Source organism: Podarcis cretensis, assembly GCF_951804945.1.
Source record: "Podarcis cretensis genome assembly, chromosome: 9".
NCBI classification, from domain to species: domain Eukaryota; kingdom Metazoa; phylum Chordata; class Lepidosauria; order Squamata; family Lacertidae; genus Podarcis; species Podarcis cretensis.
This window is the reverse complement of record NC_137178.1, coordinates 16,796,801-16,809,820: the sequence shown is the minus strand read 5'-3', so window position 1 is coordinate 16,809,820 and position 13,020 is coordinate 16,796,801. Positions and strand designations below refer to the sequence as shown.

Here is a 13,020-nt window from a genome sequence, read left to right as displayed (position 1 = left end):
CCTCCATACACACTGCCGGTTGAGAATGTGTAGGAAATGGAAGACCCATGAGAACCCTGGCGGCGGTATGCCATCATGAGAATTAAGCCAGAATTAAGCCAGAAGCAGTGATAGATTTCAAGGCAGGTCAGTTGGGTAGGTTAAGAGGAACCTGTGAACTTGCAGATGATGCTGGACTCCCATTCATCTGAGTCAATGGCCAATAATCAAGGATGATGGGAGTTGTAGTTCAACAACATCTGTTCCCTGTCCCTGGACTAGACTATCTACTTCAGGGGTTGGAAAACTTTTCCAGCCAGAGGGCCACATTTCCTTCTAGGTGATCTGCCTGGGGCCACATCCCACCAGCAGTGAGTGATATCAGAAACAAAAGTGGGCAGAGGACCAAATATTAAATTTACCCAGCTACAGTAGGCTTGTTTCTACACAGACTCATGTTTTTATCCTACATCCAGACAAGGATTATATTATCAGAGTTGAAGGACACAGTCTAGTCAGGGATAAACGCTCAAGGACAGTGCAAAGCAGGGGTGGGAAGGGGTGTGGTCTGTGGAGAGTTTGGAGGGCCAGATTGAGAGACTGCATCTCTCATCCTCATCCACCCCAGCCTGAGGTTTCTCATCCCTGATCTTCTGAGCTTCTTCCAGAATTCAGGAAGTCATGGAAGGCCTTCTCGAAAGAGGTATACATCCACGTTTGTTACACCTCCCCCCCCCCCAGAACAGGTGTGGGTATTTCTCTTTTGCCATGCATTTTAATTTGGGCGAAGCGTTGATCTGCTGCATGTTTTTACCTGTGGCCCCATATAATTTCCTTTTATTGTATACATTAGTGTTTTATGCTGTTTACCCAGGAATCTGTTGGGCATGGGGCGGAATGCAAATATTTAAAATAAATACACTAACGAGAAATATTTGCATATCCAGTGGCACTGGGCTCGTTCTGAAGAAGGGTGGCAGACTGAAAAAGATCGCCATGGTTGAGTGCTGTGCCCTGCCCCCAACTTTCTAATTTCCAGTCCTTTCGCTTCAATGAAGGGAAGCAGAAGTCAATGGTGTTTATGTGAGCTGTCTTCTGCCCTCGAAAGACCTGTTCACTCCTGCGTGATTTATCGTGCGCTGCATAACAATGCCAACAATGTCAACTAGGCACCCAAATTCTTTCATTAGGCTGTAATTCTGTGTTGTGGCTGTTAAGTTTCAGAATACCATAAATGGAGAAGGACAAGCTTCTCAGTGAAGCATTCTGGCCCATTTGGGTGGACATACATGGACTTCAGCAAAGTCCTCTTTTGTTAGGACACTGGCATTAGTTTGGGGAGTAAAGTAAACTCCAACTGGACTTTTTACCCATATTTATACCCAAGAAACATACTGCTGAGAACAAGTAAGAGAGAGAACCATCACTTCACCTCTGTTATTAACTCTTAGGCAAATTCTGTGGCTGTTGGCATACATTTTGGTGAAGGAGTGTTAGAATTAGATGCCGACTGTAAAGCCCCAAACACATTTTTCCACTTATGCTGATGATGATCTTTGTAGTCGGCTGATAACTTCGTTTATCTTGACATTATCTCCAAGTGGCCCACTTTTCCGCCTGGTTCCGGAAGTTTCTCTTGCCTGTTTTCAGAAGCTTCTTGCTCCATTTCTTTGGCCTGCTATTCCTTCCTTTCAAGTTCCTGTGCAGCCTTTTCACTGATGGACAACAGTGGAATAATGTTCCATTATCTAGGATGGACCACATTTCTCTCTCTCGCTCTCTCCCCCCCCCTCTCTCTCTCTCTCTCTATATATATATATATTCAGTGTACTTGCACAGCCTCCAATGTCTTTTGGCTCCTATTTGTGTTTGCAGAGCTCTTGTGAAAGCAGGCGAGACAGTGAGAATTTCCTGGAGGCCACCCAGCGACTGGGGCAGTAACGGGTGTGGTGGGTTTGGGCTCTCATATATCTTAGCTGCTGCCCAAAATATCTCCTTGGAGGCCTGCTTAATGGGTAAGGGATTACTTAGGTTCAATTTGTTGAATTTCCCTGTTCTTCCCAAAACGGTCTATAAATTAACACCTTGGCTGGAGTGATGCCTAAAAGCTTGGGGGAACTTCATAATGCAGCGTTGGATGATAAACCCTGGATCGTTTAAAACGTCAGCTGTGCCAAGGGGGGAAAATCGGAGAGGCAGAGCTTTTAACTCACTTGGCACCATCGCAATGAGTTTTATGTAGCGTGGGATTGCCATCTTGGTAGACTGGCAGATGTAGGAAAGGACCACAGATCCAGCAGTAGAGCATTTGCTTTGTATGAGGAAAGTCCTGGCTTCAATCGCTTTACATGGTTTGAAACAGCCTCCCCACTCTCTTCAGAGGAGCTGAGAGCAGTTGCAGAACATATGCCTGCGCTGCCCAGAGCAGGCTCGCTCCTGAGGGTGCCCTTCCAGGCGTGGGATAGCTGCTCAGGTGCCTGGAGCAGTGAAGGGGGAAGAGGGAATGGCATCAGCATAGCGGCACAGCTCCCCCCTTACCCTGAAGGCTCAGGGTAGGCTTGGGAGTCATGGGCAGGCAGTGTGACAAATGTCTGCCTCCACTGCCCCCCTGTGACTGATTCCTCTTAACAAATTCTCTCACTCTCTCACACCAGACTAGCCCCAACCCACAGACTTATCTTCCCTCTCTCTCCTAACTCCAGACTGTCTTCTCAACCACCCTAACTCTAACTCCTCCAAAAACCCTCTGTTCTTAAACCTTATACACAGTTAACTCCGCCCCTTGGGTTCCCATTGGTTAGTCATTTTTACAATTAGTTAACCCTTTCCTTATGAACCCAGTATGATGTCACACACCTAGGAGGGCAAACGCCACCCCACCCCCCTTCCTACACCCCTGGCTGAGAGCCTGCTTGAAAGGACACATGACGAAGCTGCAGAGGGGATTTTGACAGCTGGGGGTACCCCGCCCACCTTTCAGTCATGCAACATCATTATGGCCGTATTGACAGGTGGGTTCTCCCACCCACCTGTCAAATTCAGCCTGCGATTCGGATCCTGATAAGAATTTGGCGTGTGGATCCTGAGCTAGATCAGGGGTCAGAAAACTTTTTCAGCAGGGGGCCGGTTCACTGTCCCTCAGACCTTGTGGGGGGCCGGACTATATTTTGAAGGGGGGGGGGGATGAACGAATTCCTATGCCCTACAAATAACCCAGAGATGCATTTTAAATAAAAGGACATATTCTACTCATGTAAAAACACGCTGATTCCTGGACTGTCCGTGGGCCGGATTGAGAAGGCGATTGGGCCGGATCCAGCCCCTGAGCCTTAGGTTGCCTACCCATGAGCTAGATCAGGGGTCAGCAAACTTTTTCAGCAGGGGGCCAGTCCACTGTCCCACAGACCTTGTGGGGGGCCGGACTATATTATGTCATTTTGGGAAAAAATGAATGAATTCCTATGCCCCACAAATAACCCAGTGGTGCATTTTAAATAAAAGGGCACATTCTACTCATGTAAAAACACGCTGGTTCCCGGACCGTCTGCGGGCTGGATTTAGAAGGCGATTGGGCTGGATCCAGCCCCTGGGGCTTAGTTTGCCTACCCATGAGCTAGATGAACCAAGGGTCTGAAACCTTGGTGGATGGATGGAATAAGGTTGTGTGTTTGTGCCTCTGTGGCCTTCGCTGGTGGATAAATAGGTCTTGATAAAGATCTCATCTCTAAAGGGTCACCCAGGGAGCAGTTCAAGCTGGGACAGCCACTCGACTTACATAAACCTTTATGGAGGCAGAGGGGGTAACTTGAGCAGGCATTGCTCCATCAAGAAGCAACAGCAGCTTAGAGAAATCTCTCACTTTGCTGTTAGCATCTGCCAAGAGAGTTGATTACTTTGCCCCCATGGCAGTGGGAAAGTGTGATGGCCCCTCCAGACGTTCTTTTTTTATTGGGTATTTGTGATGGCTTGTGTTCATGATGTTCGTGGGGTGATTAAACGCAGTCCTGCTTTGAACACCATTTGTGCCTGCAAAAGTTTTGGGGTGTTTGCCATGGGTGCGTGTCCCGTAATTTCCTTGTGCCATCTTCTATGATCCTCACATGTCCTGCATATTTGTTTTATTGCTGCTGAAGCTGTTCTAACACTTCCTCTTGCGTAACGGTAGGTGTTACATAAGCAGAAGAAGGAGATGTAAACATACGAGTTACATAAAGATAATGGCCTAAATGTGAAAATTAAATAAGAGAGTCACATACATCAAATGGTTTTGATGGTTTTACTTGTTACGGTGCCATAAATATAGCTGAGTTGCCATTATTAAGCTATTCAGCACCCCTGCCGACATAATGTACATAATTGCTTAAACCACTAGTTGTATGGCATTATTTCTGCCTTGGCAGTCTGAGCTCCGTGTAGCTTATGAGCTACACAATAATCATCATATTGTTTAAAACCACCTCATGATTTAGGTAACATTATTGTGAGGCAGTAATAGAAAGGGAACACACAAAAAGCCTTAATTGCGCCTGCTGTGACATCATGGTTCTTGTGTACATTCCCAGCTTTATTTTATTTTTTACACTTTGCTTCAATGTGCTGTGAGGTTCCTGTTGGACTCTCATCACCACAGATTTGTGCTTGCTTTTTTTTTAACCATTGCCTTACAGCAGGAGGTTGGGTTTTTCATCCATTGGGTACGGGGGGTGGGGTGGGGTGGAAATGCTGACTCACTATTTGCTGTGAATTCATGGCACTGTATCATTTTATTTTATTTTTTAAAAAACTAACCCCAGCCTGCCTGCTGCAAATGAGCTGGGAAGATTTCTCTGCCCCTTACCCATGTTTCCCCCCCCTCCCTTTTACTTTGTTTCTCTAGGTTGCAAAGTGCAAGCAAGAAGGATCTTCTCCAGAATGCTTGGTGCCGCAGCCAAAACTGTCAGATGGAATTCCCTGTGTTAGGGTCCATTTAACGGACAGTTTGCGCTCGGAGGAGATGGATTTAGCTGACGAAATCTCCTTTATAAGCAGTGCTGCATTCTTCACCAGGTTAGTGTTCCTTTTTTCTCCTCCATATACAATGTGTAATTTGCAAATTCAACGTTTCAGACCATTGGTGTGCTAGCTGGTTGCACAAAGCAGATTTACAGCATTGCAGCAGAGCCTGTGAACGCTGGGGAAATTTTTAAGCATGGAGCAGCTAGCTTCGTCCGCATTAAATCAGGCCTCTGCTGTGTATTATCCTATTGAAAAAAGGATGCTGTGCTTACATGCATGCCTAAAACTCTGGAATGCTAACGGGAGCCTGGGAGAAATATGCCTTAAAGATGACTGTCATCAAAGTTAATAGGTTTGGTAGGAGAGTGAGATGCACTCTAAAGCCATTTCTGCGACTAATTAGATTAAAGTGTGTGTGTGTTTTTAAAATAAAAGGCAGCCCTTTTCAGGGCTTCTGTTTGCAAAGAAGCAAGACTAGCTTAAAAGAATGCTTCTGTTTCTTAGACGTCATTCTCACAAAACAAAACTGGGTTGGAGCTCACTTGTTTTCCAGATTTGTTACGGTACTTTTTAACGCTAGCTTGAAAATGTTGCTGTTCTCTAGCCACTGCTGGCCAGCCTTGGACTCAGTAGCGCAGACAATGTCCTGTGCCTCTCTTGGAAGCGGCATCCTATGTCCTCCAAGAGGGGCAGTACCATAGAGCCCTATCCCGATAGCCCTATAAAACCCATAATGCAAAGTGCCCTGCCCTTCTCTGAAGGGATGGGTGTGCGAAGAGCTGGTAGATGCAAGAAGCTAAAGAGACAGGCAATGTCCTCTTTTGCCTTTGACCAGGCACTAAGCATGTTGCCCTGGAAGGTTGGCCTGGAAGGGGAATGCAGCCCACAGTTGTTGTTTTGTTTTAGAAAAGTTTTTTCCGCCCCTGAGGTAGAATGAGATGCCTGAGATGGGCGCTGGGGCAGAACAGCAGGCTGTTGGAGGTGTGGCCACACCAGCACTCTTTATCATACAGTTTTATAGTCCTGGCTTCCCCCAAAGAATCCTGGGAACTGTAGTTTGTTAAGGGTGTTGAGAGTTGTTAAGAGACCCCTATTCCCCTCCCAGAGTTCCCTGGGAAGAGAAAATTATTGTTAAATCATTCTTGTATGCCTGGTGTGAATATGGCAACTTCTTCATTTGTATTTTCATTTGTGTTTGGGCTAACACAGAGATGCAGTTCAGGAATCTCGGGACAGGAATAAGTAGGAATCAGTTTTCAAGCCCCCGTTCCCCCACCCGGTTCAAAGTGGCTGCCACCTTGAAATAAATATATCACAATGTTCCCTCCTCAGCTTTATGGGAATCCCTTTCAGAAGATCTCAAAGCCATGCAAGAATCCCCTATAGCAATTCCAGGAGCAGTTTCCTTGACTTCTCAGTTTTGTTTTGCTTTGAACTGCGTTTGCTTTGAGCAATTTCGTTTTGCTTTGAACAGACTATTTTCCTTATTTTTATTTTTTTTAAGACATTGCCCTGTGAGTAAAACTTGACTAGGCCAGAAGCTGCTCCCGCTGCTTATTTGACTTCTGTGAGGCTAGAGGGGAAAGTCTGGAAACAGGGAAATGGATGTGTTGAATGCCTAAAGTGTCAGCCCTTTGTGCTATCCAGGTCAAGCCACCTGTTGTGACATTGCTTCCGCCTTCCACCCTCGTTCTGTGCTGTGATGCACCAGGGCAAAGCATTGTAGAGAACCCAAGACTGTTGACAGGGTTCAGCACCATGAATTGCAAACTCCCAGTGGACAGCTCCCTTCCCCTGCCCGCTCCATGCTCTTTAATACCAGCCTCTGCACCTGTCTTCCTCCAAGTAAGTTTTTCCTGTGTAGTTGGCTGGGTTTTTTGTTTTTTTTTACTAAGAAAGGGTTTATTTATGAATTTGCTGAGAAATGCAGAGCCTTGCTATCCCAGAGGTCTTTAGCATTCCCCTTGGTCTGTTTTCCTATCCATCCCCCAGCTAACCATCAACTCTTCTGCCCTCATTGCTGCTTCTTGTTTCGTTTGTTGTCTCTTGGCTAGACTAGGCACTTTGTCCCACGTGAAGCTGAGGTGAAGGCACCTTGTGTGTGCATTATGAGAGGAATGTGGACACCTTCCGGTTTTTTACTTGTCCGTGGCTGTCATGGGACTCTCAGGTGCCATTGGCAAACATATACCGTATTTTTTGGCCCATAGGGCGCACCGGCCCATAGGACGCACCTAGTTTTTTTTTGGGGGGGGGGATAAAGAAAAAAATATATTTTTCCCCCAGGCACGGGGCTGCGAAGTCACGCAGCTCTCCCACGGCTTGCGGATAGCTTCCTGAAGCCTGGAGAGCGAGAGGGGTCGGTGCGCACCGACCCCTCTCGCTCTCTAGGCTTCAGCGAAAGCCTGCATTCGCCCCATAGGACGCACACACATTTCCCCTTCATTTTTGGAGGGGGAAAAGTGCGTCCTATAGGGCGAAAAATACGGTATATTTACTTAATTGGAGTAATCCATTTTCTTGTTTCGCCCAAGCATGAGGAATCTGCAGCTTGAGGACCTAATATGCTCCGTGGGGGAGCCTGGAGGGAGAGAAGGAAGGTGAGGGTGGGGAAAGCTGCTGGGAAACTGGGCAAAGTTGATGGCATGAAGAAAGGAGCAGGAGAAGCATTTGAGAAGGAAAGGAAGGGCCATGGAGCAGTGGTAGAGCATTTGTTTTGCATGCAGAAGATCCTAGGTTCAGTTCCCAGTTTCTCCAGATGGGCTGGGAGAACTCGCTGTCCAAAAGAGCTTCTGCCAGTAGGGCATGTCATTTTAGGGAGTGAAACTTAATGTTTGAAAATATCTTCCATGAGGAGTCTTAAAAAAATATGTTTCGGGGGTGTGAGGAATTTTTTTTTTTTTTTTTTGTAACTGGTAAGTCTATGTTTGATGAAGAAGCATGTGAACTGCTTTCAGAAAACCAAAGAATTTTAATTTTCTCTCTGAAAATGTCAGGCAATGCTAAATAATAATAATAATAATATGATATAACTGCAAGTACTTGACAATTGTTTTAAAGATTTCTGTGCAATTTTATGCCCATTTTGCTTACCCAGCAAGACTAAATAATATCAATTTAGCCAAAATATATTTTGAATTCTCAAAGTCATTTTTAGCACCCATCATTTTGGGAATCTGAAAGCTGAAAAATTCAACACGCTCTATTCTGCCAGCCAGTGGAGACAGTACTGAGCTAGATGGACCAGTGGCCTGATTCTGTGTGTGGCACCTCCCTGTGTCCCCATGCAAGTGGCCACAAGGTCTGTGTTCTGCCTCCACTGTCATGGGCATTATTCCTCCGAATACTAGTTGCTGGCAACTGCAAGGAGGGAGAGTGCTGATGCACTCAGTTCCTGTTTCAGGCTTCCCCCAGGCATCTGCTTGGCTGCTGTGAGACTGGGATGCTGGACTAGTTGGAACCCTTTACCCCTTAAGTGATCAATTCAGAGCTGTAGCAGGACTGATCTGTTGATCGCTGGACAGGTAGCGAAGTATAGGGAGAGAGGGGAGATGCATCCTGTCCACTTTGGGCTGCTCTAGACTCCCCTATTGCAGGTGCATTGCTGATATTATCCCCAAACAAATGCACCCCTCTGCAGTGGGCAGGAAGGATTCCCCAATTGCTGGTTTAGCCTTTGCACAACATCAAGAAAAAATATGAAAATGGAAAGTGGTATACTAGCAAATACTAGCTTCAGAAGATGGTTTTTCCTCGGGATCATCCTGCTAATCATCAGTCCTCCACCACACCAAATCCTTTATTCACATGCATCTGCTTTGCAAGTTTTCTTTATAAAATCAAAAGCCCAGCTTTTGGGCTGCTGTTGTTTGTTTTTCCAGTTCTGTGCAATGCAGAGTTTCACTGCTATTAGCAGGTATATTGTCACTGTCTGTACTTTTCTGCAGTTTGTTTCCCTCTGACCTCACTGCTTACAATCCGCCACACACACACACCCCAAACCATGGATATGCATAAAGGTAAAGGATCCCTGACCATTAGGTCCAGTCGTGACCGACTCTGGGGTTGCGGCGCTCATCTCGCTTTATTGGCCGAGGGAGCCAGCTTCCGGGTCATGTAGCCAGCATGACTAAGCCGCTTCTGGTGAACCAGAGCAGCGCAAGGAAACGCTGTTTACCTTCCCGCTGGAGTGGTACCTATTTATCTACTTGCACTTTGATGTGCTTTCGAATTGCTAGGTTGGCAGGTATGGATATGCATACCTGTAACAATTCAGATATCTGATGAAGTGGACTGTTGGTTCATGAAAGCTTATGCCAGGGTGGTCCAGCATATGGCCCGAGAGCCTCATGTGGCCCTCAAGGCCTTTTTGGCAGCCCTGTGGGTTAAACCACTTAGCCTAGGGCTTTCTGATCAGAAGGTCGGCGGTTCGAATCCCTGCAATAGGGTGAGCTCCCGTTGCTCGGTCCCTGCTCCTGCCAACCTAGGTCAGGGGTCCCTTTACCTTTACCTTTACAGCAACATTTGACTCCCCTCTCAGCCCTCATGCTGCCTTCCCAAAGACAGGTAAGCGAGGCGCTGGGCTTTGTGAAGGAGGCATAAGGGCTCTGACAGGGTCCTTCTTCCCAAAGTGTAGTTACCGTTTTGGGAAGGAGAAGTGAGGAATCAAAGTACTCTTGCAGCCCATCTGGTATGAAAAGTTGGACCGCACTGGCTTATGCTGTCATAAAATTGTTAGCCTTTAAAATGCCACAACACTCTTAGAAACTAGCTTCCAGGTCATTGCTGCCAAGCTCCCAGTGGTTGATGAGGATGTGGGGGTTATTTTTACAGGTATTGTTTGTGGTTTTGCATGAACGCCTCAACATTAAAGCGCATTTATGTTTATGCTTTCAAATACGTTGCAGCTCACTTGGAGACGTCTGTGTAACAAGCGATGAACAAGTCCAATTCATAATAATCCAACCTCAGAGCTGTTGTGTAGCGTTGGCAGTTCTGCTGGAACAGAGTTAAGTGGTAAAGGGTGAGAAAGTAAGCAGGCTCTTATGTTCTTTCGGTGTATTCTGCCAGAGATTTTGCGATTGCAGTATACGCTGCCATGGGTATTTGCCAGGGGAAGTACACTGTGTAACCTTGCGGGTATGCTTGGATGTTTCCAGAGTGAAGCTTTGCTTTTGTGCCAATGCTGTACTTCTCAGCCTCGCTTATACGGCTTCCTGTTCCAATGGTAAAGGGTTTATTGGGTTCACAGTCCTCTAGCAACGTCATAAACAAGGTGGAAATGTATGTGTGTGGGTGTATCTTAATTCCTAGGGTTACTGCAACACTCAAACTGTCCTGTCCTTTTCACAGGACAGGGCAATAGGTGCAGTGTTTGAAAATCAGATATATAAACTAATTACCAAATGACACCATAAACCTAGGCTCCAGTTACCACAGTGAAATGTCTAGGCCCCTTTTTTGTTTTTGCAGTGGGGCTTCTTCTTCTTTGTATTATTATTATTATTACTATTATTATTATTTTCATTTCTATACCATTTTATATTTTTAAAAACCTCAAAGCAGTTTACAGCACACTAAAACATCAAATAAAACCATCCTGAATAAAACAAAGTTTCAAGGAAATTATTTCAGACCCTTCTCTAAATGACTTTCTCCTTCTTCTAAATTGCTTTCTCCTTCTTTAATTACCTACTTAATTTGCCCCCGTAGCAGAAGTATGCAAGGAAGCCAGTGTGGTGTAGTGATTAGGGTGTCTGCCTAGGATCTGGGTGACCTTGGGCCATTTGCAACCTCTTAACCCACCTTGCAGGGTCATTGTAGGGATTAACTGAGGAGGATTGTGAACCATGTACTCACTGGGATATAAATACAATAAATGAACTCTACTTAAGAAAGCTGGAGGGGCCGGCCAGATGAAGAGGTCAGTCACTAGCCTGGCACCCAGAGATCTCTGTGTGGTCGCAGTTGGGCCTGCGCCAGTCGCAAAACGCACCTGGCGCCTGGAGGATTTCTAACACAGCATAGGGCACAGCAGTGGGGGCATAAACAGAAGCAGTGGCAGCCATCAGCCATAGGTAAAATGTAATGCAAAGGCGTCTTCTGTTTCTGGTGAACAGTCTTGCTCCCGTAGCTCGTGCCCTTATTTTGTAGTTAGCAAATTTCGGATCATCTGAACCATTTTGTATGTTTTGTGGACTCGGTTTTGCACTATGGGGGGGGGGACTTTCAGGGTGGAGGGACGGGAAATAACACTACCAGCTGTGTCTCTCCAGTACTGCAGCAGTCAGACACCCAGAGCAGAAAAACAGCAACCTCAAAGCCTATATCACAAGAGCCTTTGTTGCCTCTTCCCTCGAAGAATGTATTTCTCAAAGTTTGGTTATGCAACACTCTTCGCAGTGCCAACATCCCACAATGGGATACAGAATGGGGCTGATTGCATAGGAGGGTGGAGACAAATGTGCTTTTAAAAAATGAAGTGAGTCAGCTTGGAAAAACTAACACAACAAGGGCCTAAAGCATAGGGAGAGACTGCGAGAGAAGCTATCACCTCAATTAGATTGGTTCGGGTCACATGATGGTTCCTTATTAACTGGCAGCTTCTTAGGGGAAGGTACTTCAGGGAACCTGAAGCCCTCCAGATCCGGTTGGACCACAACTCCCATCACCTCTGACTATTGACTACGCTGGCTGGGACTGATAGGAGATGGAGCCCCCAAACTTTATGGAGGACCACAGGTTGATGGGCGATGGCGGCAAGCTCTTCTTTCAGCCTTGATTGACTTTGCTTGGGAGCAACTCCTGAGTGGAAACAATCCCTGCAGGTCTTGCATTTGCAAATTTAAAAGGCACCGAATCCAAGTCAGCAACCAGGAGAACATCGCAAGGCTACTGATCGTTCCTGGGCATCAGTGACTAACTCACACCAGACGTCGTATGTGTTTATTTGAATGCAGGCTTACCAAGGTCGTTGGGCAGACACCTGTTTAAGAATGCCTTGCATAAGAACACAGGATCAGACCAATGGACCCTGTTCCCACAGAAACCTGGAAGCTGGACCTGAGCACAATGGCTCTCTGCCCACTGTGATTCTTGGCAATTGTGGAGGTAGAACCTAGTTGTCATGGCTAGTAGCCACAGAATGTCTTGCCCTCCCTCATTTGCCCAGTCCTCTTTGAAAGCTATCCAAGCTGCTAGCTTCCTGTGGCATAGTTTGAACTTCCATAGTTTGAACTACGCACTTTGTGAAAAAATGCTTCCTTTTACCTGCCCTGAACCTTCCAACATTCAGCTTTCTTGGATCTCCACTAGTGTTACGAGAGAGGGAGAAAAACTCTTTTCTCCGTCTGCTTTCTCCATAATTTTACTTGTCTTTTCTCTGAATTTTCTCAAATGCCGCAACCTTTTCTCTTAGGGGAGTTGCTCCAGACTTTTGATCATTTTGGACCATTTCCAGCTCTGTGCAGAGAACTGTTTCTCCGACTCCCTTCATGCAAAAGTTAGTTCAGGCACTGGGAACTGCTCTGTATCTTCTGTTGTGAAGACAGATTAAAGGATTCTGCTTCTCTGCAAGCTCCTTTTCGTCCTTTACCACACCTTTGACTCCCTTGTCATTCAAGGGTTCAACCCCCACCCTAGACTTGTCTCTTAAGGAAAGTGGTCGAATCATTTTATTTGTCCTTTTCTTATTCTGCAGCACAGTAGCCTTTATTACATTGGAAAGCTATAACTTTTATCTGTGGGCACACCATAACTTTATATAATGGCACAATCAGACTCATTGTTTTGTTTCCTGTCCCTTTATAATTTCTGGATAACAGTTTTGGTCCCCACCTTGCTACAACACATGCCATGCTTTCTATTCTTCATCTCTCTCTTCCCTGTGGAGAGGAAAATATATATCATATATATCTTTATATATTTCTACATACATACAATGTACATACAAGTAAACAAACATACAATCAAATAACAGAAAAATCAAACAAACCACCGCACTATAAGATACAAGAAGATTAATATAATTATCATAATATATACTCC

At 45.7% G+C, this 13,020-nt stretch overlaps 1 protein-coding gene across 2 annotated transcripts in view; it reads left to right on the top strand.

Annotated features, from left to right (window-relative positions):
- Positions 1-13,020, top strand: part of FAM13A (family with sequence similarity 13 member A) — a 137,902-nt gene that overhangs the window by 46,907 nt on the left and 77,975 nt on the right. For both annotated transcript variants that reach the window (XM_079990757.1, XM_079990756.1), the window contains one exon: positions 4,856-5,025. In XM_079990757.1, coding sequence (XP_079846883.1) covers positions 4,856-5,025 — 170 coding nt within the window. The remainder of the gene's footprint in view (positions 1-4,855; positions 5,026-13,020) is intronic.